This window comes from Peromyscus californicus, unplaced genomic scaffold (assembly GCF_007827085.1).
Source record: "Peromyscus californicus insignis strain IS unplaced genomic scaffold, ASM782708v3 Scaffold_7__1_contigs__length_154581171, whole genome shotgun sequence".
NCBI classification, from domain to species: domain Eukaryota; kingdom Metazoa; phylum Chordata; class Mammalia; order Rodentia; family Cricetidae; genus Peromyscus; species Peromyscus californicus.
This window is the reverse complement of record NW_026294595.1, coordinates 64,845,506-64,862,550: the sequence shown is the minus strand read 5'-3', so window position 1 is coordinate 64,862,550 and position 17,045 is coordinate 64,845,506. Positions and strand designations below refer to the sequence as shown.

The window sequence follows — 17,045 nt, the reverse complement described above, 5'->3', positions numbered from 1 at the left end:
GGCAGTTCTGTGATCAGTCACTGTATACTGTACATCTGAGCTTCGGTCCGTGCAGAAGGAGGGCATGAGCAATGAATTGTGGTCTTTGGTTTATAATTAGGATATGACCTTAAAATTTATTTCAATATTTCAGTTTAAAAATCCATTAGAGTTTGACAGTTTGTAGACAAATTATTTCTATTCTACAACCCACTTAGATGTGTTCTTGCCCCAATATTTAAAATCTGGCTATTTCAAGTGTTCAATAATTAGTTCCTAACTCAATTCTATGTAATAATCACTATACCCTTCCAAATACACCTAATGTTCTGTTTTAATGGCAATAAAATAAATAAAGACAATTTTATATAAGGATGCACCAACTGGTTTGTGTTGATAATATAATCTTGTATGAAACACTTTTTTTTTCACAATTACAGATTTACGTGAATAGATTTTTCTTTCACTGTCTTTTTGAGGATCATGCAAAATCAGAGCTTTGTCACAGAGTTCTTACTCCTGGGGCTTTCACAGAATCCAAAGGTTCAGAAAATAGTATTTGTTGTATTTTTGTTTGTCTACATTGCAACTGTTGGGGGTAACATGATGATTGTGGTTACCATAACATGCAGCCCTGCACTGCGGGGCTCCCCCATGTACTTCTTCTTAGCATTCCTGTCCTTCCTGGATGCATGCACTTCCTCCGTCATCACACCAAAAATAACTGTGGACGTACTTTATGAGAGGAGAACCATTTCCTTTGAAGGATGCATGACACAAGTATTTGCTGTCCATTTCTTTACTGGAGTAGAGGTGATAATTTTGACATCCATGGCCTATGACCGCTATGTGGCCATTTGCAAACCCTTGCACTACACTTCTATCATGAACAGGAGGATTTGTGGCATTCTGGTGGGGGTAGCCTGGGCAGGGGGATTCTTGCATTCTCTCATACAAATTATCTTCATTTCGCAACTGCCCTTTTGTGGACCCAATGTCATCGATCACTTCTTGTGTGACTTATTCCCATTAATGAAGATTGCCTGCACTGATACTCATAGGTTGGTCATTTTGGTGTTTGCAAACAGTGGATCTTTCTGTATTATCATCTTCTTCTTGTTGCTTGTTTCATATGGTGTCATTTTGTTCTCTCTGAGAGTTCATAGCTCTGATGGAAGACGTAAAGCTCTATCCACCTGTGGATCCCACATTACTGTTGTGGTTATGTTTTTTGTTCCATGCATAATAATATATGCAAGGCCTACATCTGCTTTCTTCTCTGAAAAAAACGTGTTTTTATTTGCCACTATCCTGACACCATTGCTAAATCCTATGATTTACACTTTTAGGAATAAGGAAATGAAAAATGCCATTAGGAAAATGTGGAAGAGATTGATAGTGGCTTATGGTATATCTTAAAATATTAAATTGGTACACTTGGTAGATGGCTCGGTTGGTAAGAATACTTCCTATGTGAGGATTAGGAACTGATTCAGATTCCCCGCAACATGGCAAAAGCCAGTCATGTCATCACAATTCAAGCCCTGTGCTGGTGAAGTGGAGACAGTCAGGTTCCAGGAGCTAACTGGACAGATACTGTATAAAATAATCTCCATGTTGAGATAGAGACCTTATCTCAAGTAAATAAAGTAGTAAGGGTTATATGTGGACACTTAATTCTCTCCTTTCATATCTGCACACATGTTTAGGGATATGTACATTCTCCTTTACTACTGGGCATGTATGTGAGTGTACATGCATGCATGAACACACACACACACACACACACACACACACACACACACACATATATATACAGCAGGATTATATAATCACGTTTAGACAAGTTAATACATAAAGAGCAAGGAGTCCATATTTACTATGGTATGAAATTAATGATTTGTTCATTCTTTTGAAAGGGACAGCACCATTGTATGGAGAATGTAATAATGACGAGGGTGGAAAATTGATCATACTTTCACTATGAATTGACTACTCAGTATTGCTGTATGAAAAATAAATCAGTTCAACTTTAATACTGTCATATATGTAAAGAAATATCAGAAGAGATTTAATTATGAGAATGTTTACCATTCAAACTATGTTTTAATAAAATATTTGTTGAAAAAACATGTGTATGTGCTTGAAATTAGAAAAAAATCAAACTGAATATCTTTCCCTAAGCCATTGTTATCATCAGAACCTAGAATTACAAATAAAAGGGAAAAAACAGAATCTGTAATGCCATTGGGAAATGTGGAAGAGATTCGAAGTGATTTTTGATAAAATTTAAAACATACTTAACCAAATTTAATGTACAATATAGAGATATCAATATTTACTTAGATACTTTATGATTTGCTCATTATGTAGAAAGATATTATATAACTTATAGATAAAATATTAATTTTGTGGGTGAGAAGATTATATCTTTAACTGGGAAATCACATTTACTTTTGTTGAATACTTAGTCTTTTCATATGGGCCAATTCAATTTTATACTTTTATAAGTCTAATGAAGTATTGGAAAAGATTTAATATATCAGAATACTTGTCATTCACACTGTGCTTCATAAAACCTCCACTGAAAACATATTTACTAAAATATGTAGAACTGTTCTCTGAAGTCTCTGAAGTCTCTGTTCAGAATTGTGAGACATCAGAGCCTACAGAGACAAATAATAGAGCATAACTACCAGCCAAACTATGTGCCTTGTTATCCTTTGACTTTATTAAACTTTTAATAACTCTCATTGTCTATTAAACAATGAGAATTATTTACTGGCATTGTTTACAGATAAAATTTGATTAGCTTAGGCCTGTCTATGGTTGAGTTTCTGTTGGATCATGTGACTACCTCATTAAAATCAGATGACAGAGCAGATTCTATAGTAAAATACCCATGCACATCTCCTAATCTAGTACAATCTAAAGCAGACCTCAGGGTTCACTTTGTTAGCACCACCAGCCTTAGAATGTTGACATGGTGAGCCTACTTCTCCCGCTCTGTACAGTAGCAATACATCCCAATGAAAAGAAGCTTTCAACAGAATCTTTTCATTGGAATTTTTGTTGATTTTAATATTCTTCTTTTAAAATAAATTTACTTATTTTACATCTTGGCCAGGCTGCAGCTTCCCTTCCTCCTCTCCTCCCAGGCCCTTCGCCACTCTCCTCTGTTCTCACACACCCCCATCCATTCCTCTTCTGCTGGGACTATCTGACCTGTGGAACAGCACTTGAATAGGGGAGTGAGGGTTAAGAAAAGATAGACAGAAAAAAACCGAGACATAAAAGAAAAGACAGAAACATAGGATAGAATTGGGAGGGCTCTCAGTGAATACTGCATCAGCCAAGATTTTATTTCTCATAACATTTTTATACCCAAAGAAAGAGGGGAAAAATATTTTCTTACCATGGTTCAAGGAACAAACAAGTGTAAACCCCTCCTTTAGTCTCAAAACATCTAATAACCATGCCTTTGGCCAATCATCCTTTATTCAGCCTTGAGGGGCAATAACAAGCTTGAACTCTCTGACCTTAAATCAAAACAGAATCAAGCCACAAGCTGGAGTCACTGTGGGCTCCCACAATCTTTCATTTAGAAGGGTTCATGTTTGGGGTGGATGCTCAGATCTCCCCGGGAAGGGGAAATTAACTTTAATATTCTTAATGATGATGATGTATATACAGTTGAAAATAATTACACTCAAGCAATATCAATAGAGATCATTGAACTGTATTTCACTTCCTTAATTTTTTTTAATGTTTAACAGTTTCTTACACTTATACAATGAATTTTAGTCAATTTTACATACTATCCTCCCCTTTCTTCCCTCTATCCCTCACTCAAATCCTTCTTCACAACCAATTGCCCTCTTATTCTCACATCTCTCATATTGTTTTTCTCTGTGACTCACTGAGTATAAGCAGAGTTTCAGTGTTTTTGATTTTAGTCATTCTGACAAGTGTAAGGTGGTATCTCAAAGTTGTTTTGACTTGCATTTCCCTGATGATTAGGGATGTTGAGCAATTCCTAAAATGTCTTTCAGCCATTTGAGTTTCCTCTGCTGAGAATTCTCTGTTTAGTTCTATAGCCCATTTCTTAATTGGACTGTTGGGCATTTTGATGTCTAATTTCTTAAATTCTTTATATATTCTGGATATCAGTCCTCTGTCAGATGTGGGGTTGGTGAAGAACTTTTCCCATTCTCTAGGCTGTCGCTTTGTCTTGTTGAGGGTATCTTTTGCTCTACAAAAGCTTCTCGGTTACAAGCAGTCCCATTGATTGATTGTTTCTCTCAGTGTCTGTGCTACTGGTATTATATTTAGGAAGTGATATCCTATGCCAATGCATTCAAGACTACTTCCTACTTTCTCTTCTAGCAGGTTCAGAGTAGCTTGATTTATGTTGAGGTCTTTGATCCACTTGGACTTAAGTTTTGTGCATGGTGACAGATATGGATCTATTTTCAGCCTTCTACATGTTGATATCCAGTTATGCCAGCACCATTTGTTGAAGATGCTTTCTTTTTTCCATTGTGACAGAGAAATGGATGAGATCTACATGAACAACATGGATGTGAGTGGGGGAAATGAAGGGCCAGGGTCGAGGGAAAGAGAGCTTGGGGGAGCGGGAGATCCCAGCTGGATCAAGAACTGAGAGGGAGAACAAGGAATAAGAGACCATGATAAATGAAGACCACATGAGAATAGGAAGAAGCAAAGTGCTAGATGTCCACAGAAATCCACAAAGATACCCCTACAATATACTACTAGCAATGGTCGAGAGAAAGCCCGAACTGACCTACTCTGGTGATAGGATGGCCAAACACCCTAATTGTCGTGCTAGAAACCCCATTCAATGACTGAGGGAACCAAATGCAGAGATCCATGGCCAGGCCCCAGGTGGAGCTCCAGGAGTCCAATTGTCCAGAAAGAGGAGGATTTGTATGAGCAAGAATTGTTGAGACCAAAGTTGGAAAAAACACAGGGACAAATAGCCAAACGAATGGAAACACATGAACTATAAACCAATAGCTGAGGAGCCCCCAACTGGATCAGGCCATCTGGATAAGTGAGACAGTTGATTAGCTTGATCTGTTTGGGAGGCATCCAGGCAGTGGGACTGGGTCCTGTCCTCAGTGCATGAGCTGGCTGTTTGGAACCTGGGGCTTATACAGGGACACTTGGCTCAGCCTGGAAGGAGGGGACTGGACCTGCCTGGACTGAATCTACCAGGTTGAACTCAATCCTCAGGGGAGTCTTTGCCCTGGAGGAGATGGGAATGGGGGTTGGGCTGGGGGGAAGGACCCGGGAGTGGGAAGGGGGAGAGCAAGGGAATCCGTGGCTGAGATATAAAATTAAATTAAATTATAAAATAAAAGAAGTGTGTCTAAAAGTGATTTTATTTTGCTCTAATATCTGTACAACACACACTTTTCTGCTAATATCCTCAAACCCATTACAACTTGATTTAATATTTCTCATCATTAGTGCCCTTACACAATGCATTTTCTTGTCAAATTTTATTTATTTTTATATTATTTATATACATGTGATACATACATATATATGTATCACATGTATGCATGACCCTCTAGAAGTCACAGAAGAGTTTCAAATCTTCTGTCACTGGAGTTACAGAGATTGTGAACCACCATGTGGGTGCTAGGAATTGACAGAGCAGTATGTATATGATCTTAGTTTCTGAACTAACTCTCTAGTCCCTACACATTGCTTTTTGTGTCTTTGGAAACAAATCTTTTGAATACTAAAACCAGTTTTCCTTCTGTTTGCTTGTGGACATGATATTTAAAATGTAATCTTATTTTGTATGTTTGCTAAAGCTATGTGATGTGGTTGTTTTGTATTTCCTAAAATTAAAAGATAAGGAATAAATGAAAATAATAAAATCTCAACCAAAAGCCAAACAATGGAAGAATAGAAGACTAGAGGAAGAGACAAAGTAATACACAGAACAAAAGAATGAGCCGGGACCCAGGGTTGGGAAGGAGAGTTTGGAAAGGAGAATCACTTTAAGATTTTAAGAAAAGCAGTTCTTCTAGCTGATTCTGTAACAAAATACTTTTCTATATCATTTTAATACTTACATTAGAAGGCATGTCTCTTACCTACTTTCAGATAGCCATACACATTTTAACATCCACTTTTAACACTGACAATGAGTTTTTGTAAATTCTTTAAATAAATATAGTAGCTACAATAAGCAAATTTAGTATCAGAATAACAGTTATATATCCTCATAATACTTACATGAATTGACTATGCCAAAGAAGAATCAGTAAAAAGAAAATAAAAATCTAAAGCAACACATTATATTAGGATAATCTTATAAAATCTTAATCTTTAAATTTATATGAATTGAAATTGGTGAATATCTTGGAGTATTTATTTCTTTTTGGATATTGTAAGTTTCTTTCCCTTTGTAAAACATCATCACAGTGTAAAGAAACACTTGGGGTTAAAACAATGAAAGCATGTATAAATTTTATACATAATGGAGAAGAATGAATTTGTGTTGGTTGCTACATTGTGACCAGAGTGGACATGTTTTTCATAGTTTTGTTTCAAGCATTGAAGTCCAAACTTCATAAAATAATTGAGCAGAGGGCATTCAGTTCTCATGCCTCAAGCTAAACCTTATGACTAAATTTACTACTCAACAGTCAAAAACTGTGAAAGCAAAGGATGTTAAGAAGAAACTGTTGGGAGGTGACAGACAATAGGCAAGGGGTAGGACTAGAGAAAGCGTTTTCACACGCCCAAGCCCTTCTTACACACTTGGTCATTTGTAAAGCATACACTTGTTCGGATGTGTTACATCCTAAGTATTCATACATTTTCCACTAGGAGATCAATGCATTCTTATCTAGGTTTCTCCTAACTGCATACTTTGTTTCTGGCATGTAAAAATGACAGAGACAAACATAATAATAAATATGTCCCTAAAAGTTCCAATGACCTTTATAGAGCTGGCAGTTGTAACAGAACAGATTTATAACTCTAAATAAATTTCCTGTAGAAGTCAATTGACACCCAAGACTAACAAAATATAATTAGAGAAATAACATCAAATTAAATAATATCTATTGTTATTTATAAATAATAATGTTTCACTTTCATATTCAAAGTCAAGAATATAGAAATCAACCATTAATTTAGGAAGTTATCTCCTATGCCAATATGTTCAAGACTACTTCCTAATTTCTCTTCTATCAGGTTCAGAGTAACTGGATTTATGTTGAGGACTTTGATCCACTTGGACTTAAGTTTTGTGCACAGTGACAGATATGGATCTATTTGCAGCCTTCTACATGTTGATATCCAGTTTGCCAGCACCATTTGTTGAAGATGCTTTCTTTTTTCCATTGTACAGTTTTGGCTTCTTTGTCAAAAATTATATGTTCATAGGTGTGCAGATTAATGTCAGGGTCGTCAATTCGTTTCCATTGGTCCACATGTCGGTTTTTATGCCAGTACCAAGCTGTTTTTATTACTGTAGCTCTATAGTAAAGCTTGAGGTCAGGGATCATGATGCCTCCAGAAGTTGTTTTATTGTACAGGATTCTTTTGGCTATCTTGGGTTTTTTTGTTTTTCCATATGAAGTTGAGTATTATTCTTTCCAGGTCTGTGAAGAATTGTATTGGTATTTTGATGGGGATTGCACTGAATCTGTAGATTGCTTTTGGTAAGATTGCCATTTTTACTATGTTAATCATGCCTATCCATGAGCATGGGAGATCTTTCCATTTTCTGACATCTTCTTCAACTTCTTTTTTCAGGTACTTAATGTTCTTGTCATATAGGTTCTTCACTTGCTTAGTTAGAGTTACCCCAAGGTATTTTATATCATTTGTGGCTATGATAAAGGGTGATGTATCTCTGATTTTCTTCAGTAGCACAGACACTGAGAGAGACAATCAATCAATGGGACTGCTTGAAACTGAGAAGCTTTTGTAGAGCAAAGGATATGGTCAACAAGGCAAAGCGACAGCCTACAGAATGGGAAAAGGTCTTCACCAATCACACATCTGACAGAGGACTGATATCCAGAATATATAAAGAACTCGAGAAATTAGACATCAAAATGCCCAACAGTCCAATTAAGAAATGGACATGAGTGGGGGTAATGAAAGGCGAGGGTCGAGGGAAAGAGAGCTTGGGGGAGCGGGAGATCCCAGCTGGATCAGCAACAGAGAGGGAGAACAAGGAATAGGAGACCATGGTAAATGAAGACCACATGAGAACAGGAAGAAGCAAAGTGCTAGAGAGGCCCACAGAAATCCACAAAGATACCCACACAACAGACTGCCGGCAATGGTCGAGATACAGCCCGAACTGACCTACTCTGGTGATGGGATGGCCAAACACCCTGATTGTTGTGCTAGAAACCTCATCCAACTACTGAGGGATCTGGATGCAGAGATCCATGACTAGGCCCTGGGTGGATCTCTGGGAGTCCAATTAACGAGAATGAGGAGGGTTTATATGAGCGAGAATTGTTGAGACCAAGGTTGGATAAAGCACAGGGACAAATAGCCAAATGAATGGAAACACATGAACTATGAACCAATGGCTGAGGGGTCACCAACTGGATCAGGCCCTCCGAATGGGTGAGACAGTTGATTGGCTTGATCTGTTTGGGAGGCATCCAGGCAGTGGGACCAGATCTTGTGCTCATTGCATGAGTTGGCTGTTTGAAACCTGGGGCCTATGCAGGATTGTTTGGCTCGGCCTGGGAGGAGGGGACTAGATCTACCTGGACTGAGTCTACCAGGTTGACCTCAGTCTGTGGGGAAGGCTTTGCCCTGGAGGAGATGGGAATGGGGGGGGGGGCGTTGGGGGGAAGGTGAGGGGGACGGGAGGGGGGAGAACAAGGGAATCCGTGACCGATATGTAGAACTGAATCGTATTGCAAAATAAATTAAAATAAATTAAAAAAAATGTTTTTAAAAAAAAAAAAAAAAGAAATACAAATTAATAGTTAATCATCTATGATAATCAAACTTGTAGTCATGTTAATTTTCTAGGTATGCATAGATATAATTCAGTTAGGTAGGTAATTTTAATATGGCATTTAAAATGTTTGAAAAACTTAGACTTTCTCGGCAATGGGACACGTCTGTTCCTGGCAGCACCAATTTACTTCAAAGAGAAAGTTGAACATTGAAGACACTCTATGTGGAGTTTATCTTCTTGGCCAAAAAGATAGCCATTTGGCAAAAAACTGTTCTTGCCTGGACTGCTTGACAAAATGTTATATGGACTGGACATGCAGGACCCATAGGAAGGTGACCACTGAACTTTGCAAGACAAAATGGTCCTACAGGTTCTTGCTTCACAGAAGAAAGTGCCAGACATTCTGCAGGACACAGAAAGAAGTGACTGAGAGACTCTAGACCTATGGGCTAAAAATGGATGTCCCAACATTGCAGAGGAACTTTAGGTGACTGTCCAGGCAGCCAGCTGTCTCTGTCAGTCTAGAATTTTGTAAGTTGCTTATAATGCGCTTCCTGTTTACTTAGGTAATATTATATCCTTCTGAGGTCTTTGATGTAGTTGAAGACTAGATAGTTATAATTTTTCTTGGTTATGATAAAAGATAAATTAGATATGAAACCTTAGACTCACAAATGTAAGATAGACAGAATATTTTCTTTAATTTTGCCAAATACAGATAGATTAGATATTGTAACTGTAATTCTTGCTTGATAGCTATTTGTTATATGTAATTTTACTGTGTTAAAGTTAAAACTTTCCTTTTTAATTAAACAAAAAGGGGGAAATGCAAAAAAAAAAAAAGAAATGGGCTATAGAACTAAACAGAGAATTCTCAACAGAGGAAACTCAAATGGCTGAAAGATATTTAAGGAATTGCTCAACATCCCTAATCATCAGGGAAATGCAAATCAAAATAACTCTGAGATACCACCTTACACCTGTGAGAATGACTAAGATAAAAAACACTGAAGACACCTTATGCGAGAGATGAGGTGGAGCAAAGGGTACTCTCTGGTGGGAATGCAAGTTTGTACAGCCACTTTGGAAATCAATATGGCGCTTTCTTAGAAAATTGGGAATCAATCTCCCCAAGACCAGTTATACCACTCTTGGGCATATACCAAGGAATGCTCAATCATACAACAAGGGCACTTTCTCAGCTATGTTCATATCAGCACTGTTTGTAATAGCCAGAACCTGGAAACAACCTAGATGCCCTTCAACTGAAGAATGGATAAATAAAATGTGATCCATATACACAATGGAGTACTACTCAGCAGAGAAAAACAATGACATCATGAGGTTTGCAGGCAAATGGATGGATCTAGAAAAAATCATCCTGAGTGAGGTAACCCAGCCTCAGAAAGACAAACATGGTATGTACTCACTCATAGGAGGGTACTAGATGTAAAACAAAGATGACTAGACTGCTACTCACAACTCCAGGGAGGCTACCTAGAAAACAGGACCCCAAGAAAGACACAGGGATTGCCCAATGACATGGATGAGATCTACATGAACAACAACGTGAGGGTAATGAAGGGCCAAGGTCGAGGGAAAGAGAGCTTGGGGGAGCGGGAGATCCCAGCTGGATCAAGAACAGAGAGGGAGAACAAGGAATAAAAGACCATGATAAATGAAGACCACATAAGAATAGGAAGAAGCAAAGCCGGGCGGTGGTGGCGCACGCCTTTAATCCCAGCACTCGGGAGGCAGAGCCAGGTGGATCTCGGTGAGTTCGAGGCCAGCCTGGACTACCAAGTGAGTTCCAGGAAAGGCGCAAAGCTACACAGAGAAACCCTGTCTCGAAAAACCAAAAAAAAAAAAAAAAAAAAAAAAAAAAAAAAAAAAAAAAAAGAATAGGAAGAAGCAAAGTGCTAGAGAGGTCCCCAGAAATCCACAAAGATACCTCCACAATAGACTACTGGCAATGGTTGAGAGAAAGCCCGAACTGACCTACTCTGGTGATAGGATGGCCAAACACCCTAACTGTCGTGCTAGAAATCTCATCCAATGACTGAGGGAACCGGATGCAGATATCCATGGCCAGGCCCCAGGTGGAGCTCCAGGAGTCCAATTGGCGAGAAAGAGAAGGGTTTGTATGAGCATGAGTTGTTGAGATCAAGATTGGAAAAAGCACAGGGACAAATAGCCAAATGAATGGAAACACATGAACTATGAACCAATAGCTGAGGAGCCCCCAACTGGATCAGGCCATCTGGATAAGTGAGACAGTTGATTAGCTTGAACTGTTTAGGAGGCACCCAGGCAGTGGGAATGGGACTTGTCCTCAGTGCATGAGCTGGCTGTTTGGAACCTGGGGCTTATACAGGGACACTTGGCTCAGCCTGGGAGGAGGGGACTGGACCTGCCTGGACTGAATCTACCAGATTGAACTGAATCCCCAGGGGAGTCTTTGCCCTGGAGGAGATGGGAATGGGGGGTGAGCTGGGGGGAATGTGTGTGGGGCGGTGCAGGAGCAGGGAGGACAGGGGAATCCGTGGCTGATATGTAAAATTAAATTAAATTATAAAATAAAAAGAATAAAAAATAGAATTAAATTAAAAAAGAAATGCAGAAATTGTTTAATATACATAAGTCAATGAATATAATAAATCACATAAGACAAAAAAAAGAAATCAACCATTAAGTGAAATATAATACACTTGCAAGGTACTTTTAACTGGCTACTATGAGTTTTATTCCCTCTCTGTGGATGTGGACAAATTGTGTTAAGTACTACCATCTTCAGCTTGGTGTTGCCAGCAAAGTTAAATTTGAAGCTGCTTTTGGTTATTTTAGAATGTGAGATGTCCATAGATGTTTCTCTAGGGAATCTGCACTCATATCTGTTTTGAGTGTGATAGTTACATGACCCAAAAGAAACTCATTCATAAGCAGGTGGGGATAATCATATTTTATCTATCAAAATATCCAAAAAGTACCATATTGTGTACTAGATATTAATGGATCCACTTTATACATTAAGTCAAATGGTACAAGGACATCTACTCTGTGAGTCTTGATTGTACTCTCCTCTCTGCATTTCTGATTTTTGGCCTTATATAATGACAATGTCACATAAATGCACATTTTAACTTGAGATGATTTCAGTATATTTCTTTTCTTATTTCAACACATTGTAGTTTCAATAAGAGTTTTAAAAAGCATAATGCTAAATGCTATGTGCAAACATTTTAATAGGTAACTTGCATGCAGCATTTCATTTTAGTTACAGGACTATAAAATTAACTAACTTAGATTTTCACATAACAGTATTGATGCATTATTTACTTTCTATTGCTGTGATAAAATATCATGACCAAGGCAGCCTTCAGTAGGAAGGGATTATTTGGGGCATATGGTACCAGATGATTAGAGTCCATGATGAAGGAGCAGAAGAAATAAGTGGCTGATGTGTGCTACAACCGAGAGATCATATTTTGTTTGTTTGTTTTTCAAGACAGGGTTTCTCTGTGTAGTTTTGGTCCTGTCCTGGAACTCACTCTGTAGACCAGGATGCCTTTGAACTCACAGAGAGCAGCCTAGGTCTGCCTCCCGAGAGCTGGGATTAAAGGCGTGTGCCACCACTGCCCGGCTGAGATCATATTTTAAACCACAAACATGAAGCAGAGAGAAATAACTTGAAATTGCAAGAATCTTTTGAAACCTCCAAGACCAGCCCAGAGACATACTTCCTCCAGTAAGCTCACATCTCCTAATTCTCTGCAAATAGCCACAACTGAAGACCAAGTAGTCAAATGCCCAACACTTACAGATCGTGCCTCATTCAGGCTACTGTAACTGAATTGTCAATTCATAGTGCAAGTGTTAATTTCCAGTTAAAGACAGTGTTTCAGCCTATTATATTGATGCTTTTCCTATAGAACGATGTCATCTCTTTTTATATAATGAACAAACTATAAAGTACTTGAAGTAAGTATTGACTTCTTCATTCTCTACACTAAAGTTTGTAAGTGTAAAGTTTTAAATTTATTAGACCATCTTTAATCTCTTCCACATTTTCTTAATAGCATTTTTCATTTCTTTATTTCTAAAAGTGTAAATCATGGGGTTGAGCAATGGAGTCATGATGGCATCAAACACAGCCACCTTCTTCTCAAAAGAAGATGCAGATGTGGATCGTGCATATATAAATATGCATGGAACAAAGAATGAAATGACAACAGCGATGTGGGATCCACAAGTCGAGAGGGCTTTCCATCGCCCTTCAGAACTGTGATTTCTTAGAGAAAACAAAATGACACCATAGGAGATTAGCAACATAGAAAAGATTATGATGCAGATAGACCCGCTGTTGGCAAACACTAGCAGGCCATAAACATAAGTGTCAGTGCAGGCCAACTCCAGTAATGGGAACAAGTCACACATGAAGTGATCAATCACATTGGGTCCACAAAAGGGTAACTGTAAAGTGAAGATTATTTGTATGATAGAATGCAAGAATCCCCCTGTCCATGCCACCCCTACCAGAGTGCCACAGAGCCTCCAGTTCATGATGGAAGAGTAGTGTAAGGGCTTACAAATGGCTACGTAGCGGTCATAGGCCATAGCTATGAGAACAATCACTTCCACTGCAGCAAAGAAGTGTTCAGCAAAGATCTGTGCCATGCAGCCTTCAAAGGAGATGGTTTTACTCTCATCAAGGGAGTCAGCAATCATTTTTGGTGTGATGACTGAAGTAATACATGCATCCAGGAAGGACAGAAATGCCAAAAAGAAGTACATGGGTGATCCCAGCAGTGCAGGACTGCAGAGAATGGTTACTGCAATTATAATGTTGCCTCCAATGGTTGCTATGTAGACAAACAAAAATACAACAAATACTATTTTCTGAACTTTCGGGTTCTGTGAAAGTCCCAGGAGGACGAACTCAGCTACAATCGTCTGATTTGGCATGATTCTTCAGACAAGTTTCACATAAAATTGCTTTTATTAATCCATGCATTTAGTCATTTATGTATATGTGTGCTTATTTTCTTTGTGGGGTGTGTGTGTGTGTGTGTGTGTGTGTGTGTGTGTGTGTGTGTGTGTGTGTGTGTATGCATACATGTGCAGGTGCTTTAGTCTTTCTGAAGAACTCAGAGAACAGTTACCAGGAATAACTCTCTTTCTACTGTGCAGGTTCTGGAATCTGAACTCAGGTAGTCAATCCTGCCAGCAAGTATCTTTATCACTGAACCTTCTCTCTGGCAAAAACTGCTGCCATTTAAATCTGCAATTATGAGAAAAATTGCTTCAAACAAGTTTACAGTACATTACAAACAAGCATGTGCATTGATATGCAAACTTATATTGCTTAATTGCTTTGATGTTTAGAACAAAAATTAGAAATTTATTGAAGGGAGCAGTTAATCAAGTAGAATTGTGATGGAGATAAATTACTGAATATTCAACTCAGACTTGTTTATATTATGTGATGAAAGTTACCTGCTTGGTCTAAAGAAAGAAATAGTGAATCTTTCAAGTTTCAGCTGTTTTCATTCTCCAGTGACTTCCTGGTGTGTAGTCTTAAAGGGCATCTTAAAACTATATTCTACTTATGGACAGAAAGATCACACTTGATCAATCATGTCTGTTAGGTCCTACCCAAACACTTTGTTATACCAGTTGATGAAGCAATAGGAAACGACCTTGGAAATCCTGGATATATTTCAAATTCTCTTTGATGTCTGCAATGCATTAGCATTTATATTGGGCTAACTCATTCCTTATAATCTAGAAATGTTAATGGGTAAGTGTCTAGTTCTATACATGACAGATATTTTTAAAGAGCTATGATATCAACTTTAATTCAGCATTTTAAAATGTGACCCTAGCTTAATTAAAATAAGGTTTGTTCACATGATAGATGAAATAATTCAAAGAAAGCTATTACTCAATAAATAACTAATTTAAAAATTATAAAAGGAGGACATGAAGTTGGAAGGATGATGTAATGGTGTCCTCTATGGCGGTCTGAAGGGATGTGAGGGGTGGATATGATGAAGATAAATTTTGTGCATGTGTGAAATTAAAAATAAAGACTTTTTTTTGGTTTTTCAAGACAGGGTCTCTCTGTGTAGCTTTGTGCCTTTCCTGGAACTCACTTGGTAGCCCAGGCTGGCCTCTAACTCACAGAGATCTGCCTGGCTCTGCCTCCAGAGTGCTGGGACTAAAGGTGTACACCACCACTGCCCGGCTTAAAAATAAAGACTTTTACAAGGCAACAGCTAAGCACTTTTGTGTGCAAATTGACTACATCCAATTAAATGTATAATGGAAAGAAGGAGCAGTTGTACTATAATATAGAGTCTTGACACTTCTTAATCATCCATTGCACACCATGACACCTGGTTTTAAAAAGTATAATTCTGTGAAACATGTTTTGAAATCTGTATGAATTTAGTATTTGGGAAATGTTTGTAAACAACTTACCTGTTTAGTCTAAGCTCATGAAGGAGGTCAAATTTGAAAATACTAAAAATGTTGCTCTTGACATGTTTTTCAAATTATAGTTCAATTCATTCTCTTGAAAGACCAACTGAAATTCTTTCTTGAATCATCAAGATAAATAATCTAGCCCTTAAGCTCATTTTTCTCAAGGAGGCACAGCTTTCAAAATGTCCATATCCTCTCCTGTATATACAATGTATGTGTCTATAAATTATAAATTATGTATATGATATTATGCGTGTATAGATACATTGTTCTTAAAATTTGTGCACAAAATAGTAATGTATTTGTACTAAGAGGAAGAATAAGTTAATTGTAATGATTGTCAATTAGTGTACACAGAAACAATTTTACATGTTTATGAAAGTACAAAAAAGAAACCCAAAGCAGTATTGTCTAATACTTTAAAACAACCATTTCCATGTCTTCTCATTTCTGTTCCTCACCAGTATCTGTAATATAAACTCAGTGTCTGCTCATATACTACAGATAAGGAAACAACAGAATAAAAACCCTGTAATGCATTGTTATCATTCTAAAATAAGCACAAATGTGCTATTTTTTTAAAATTTTTTATTAATTTTACATAACAACCACAAATCTCCCTCTCATCCCTCCTCCCTCTCCCTGCAACCTTCACCCTCATCTCCTCCTCCTACAGGGTAAGTTCTCCCATCACAGGGAGCAGCTAAGCCTGTTACACTCAGTTGAGGCAGGACCAAGCCCCTCCTCACTTTATCAGGGGTGAGCAAGGTGTCCAACCATAGGTAATGGGATCCAGAAAGCTGGGTCATGCACCAGGGATAGATCCTGATCTCATCAACTCTATTCTTATCTAAATATAGTATGACAGTATCTGTGAAACCAAATGACTAACATACACATACTGGAACTTTTTCCCTAGTATTTCTGTTAATCTTAAATTGGACAATTAAAATGTTAAGTGGAAAGAACAAAATTGTTGTCTGCATTTGAAAAGGCAGAAAAAAACTTCATATGTGATACCCATTTGCCATCAAAGAATCTACCTCATATCAATGATTTTGGTCCACAATAGAAACCCTGATAGTCCATTTTCATTTGTATAGGGGACTCAGATATTTCTCTTGTAGCCCAGGCTCGCCATGAGTTTGAACTCACCATGCTTTAAGGATGTCCATGAACTTTTGATCTTGATGTTCCTGCCTCTCAAGTGTGAGAATAACAAGATGCACCATCACACTAAGAGAAAAACAAAAACAAACAAACAAAACCCACAGTTCCTACTGACATAGTACAAAACTAAGATAGAAGGAACATATGAAGATTAATGTCTGAATCACGTAACAGTGTATCTACATACAGAGACTGAGATAAAAATGGAAATAGTCATGAGAATAAATGTATTTTTAAAGTCACACTTTCAAAGTTATACCAGTTACAGTGAAATAGGTTCAAACAAGTAATACTTTGGACAATTATATATAATAAATTTTTCTAGAGTTATAACCAGGCAAAATTGTGAATTGCAAGTCTCACATGTGTCAGTCTGTGAAAAATCTGCATTGACATCCCCTGTTTGCTATGGCAGAAAATATGATCAGAG

General features: G+C 37.8%; 2 protein-coding genes across 2 annotated transcripts; one reads left to right on the top strand and one right to left on the bottom strand.

Annotated features, from left to right (window-relative positions):
* The first annotated feature begins 459 nt into the window (after positions 1 to 459).
* On the top strand, positions 460 to 1,398 carry LOC128101605 (olfactory receptor 4C15-like). The gene has a single exon (XM_052724862.1). It carries the CDS (start codon positions 463 to 465, stop codon positions 1,396 to 1,398), a length of 936 nt encoding a protein of 311 aa, XP_052580822.1. The 5' UTR covers positions 460 to 462.
* An 11,602-nt stretch (positions 1,399 to 13,000) lies between these two features.
* Positions 13,001 to 13,924, bottom strand: LOC128100923 (olfactory receptor 4C15-like). The gene has a single exon (XM_052723663.1). It carries the CDS (start codon positions 13,922 to 13,924, stop codon positions 13,001 to 13,003), a length of 924 nt encoding a protein of 307 aa, XP_052579623.1.
* Between the last annotated feature and the right edge of the window lie 3,121 nt (positions 13,925 to 17,045).

Bases quoted from the DNA above. Each gene is read 5' to 3' on its own strand.
- LOC128101605 (XM_052724862.1), top strand. From the start codon at position 463: ATGCAAAATCAGAGCTTTGTCACAGAGTTCTTACTCCTGGGGCTTTCA.
- LOC128100923 (XM_052723663.1), bottom strand. From the start codon at position 13,924: ATGCCAAATCAGACGATTGTAGCTGAGTTCGTCCTCCTGGGACTTTCA.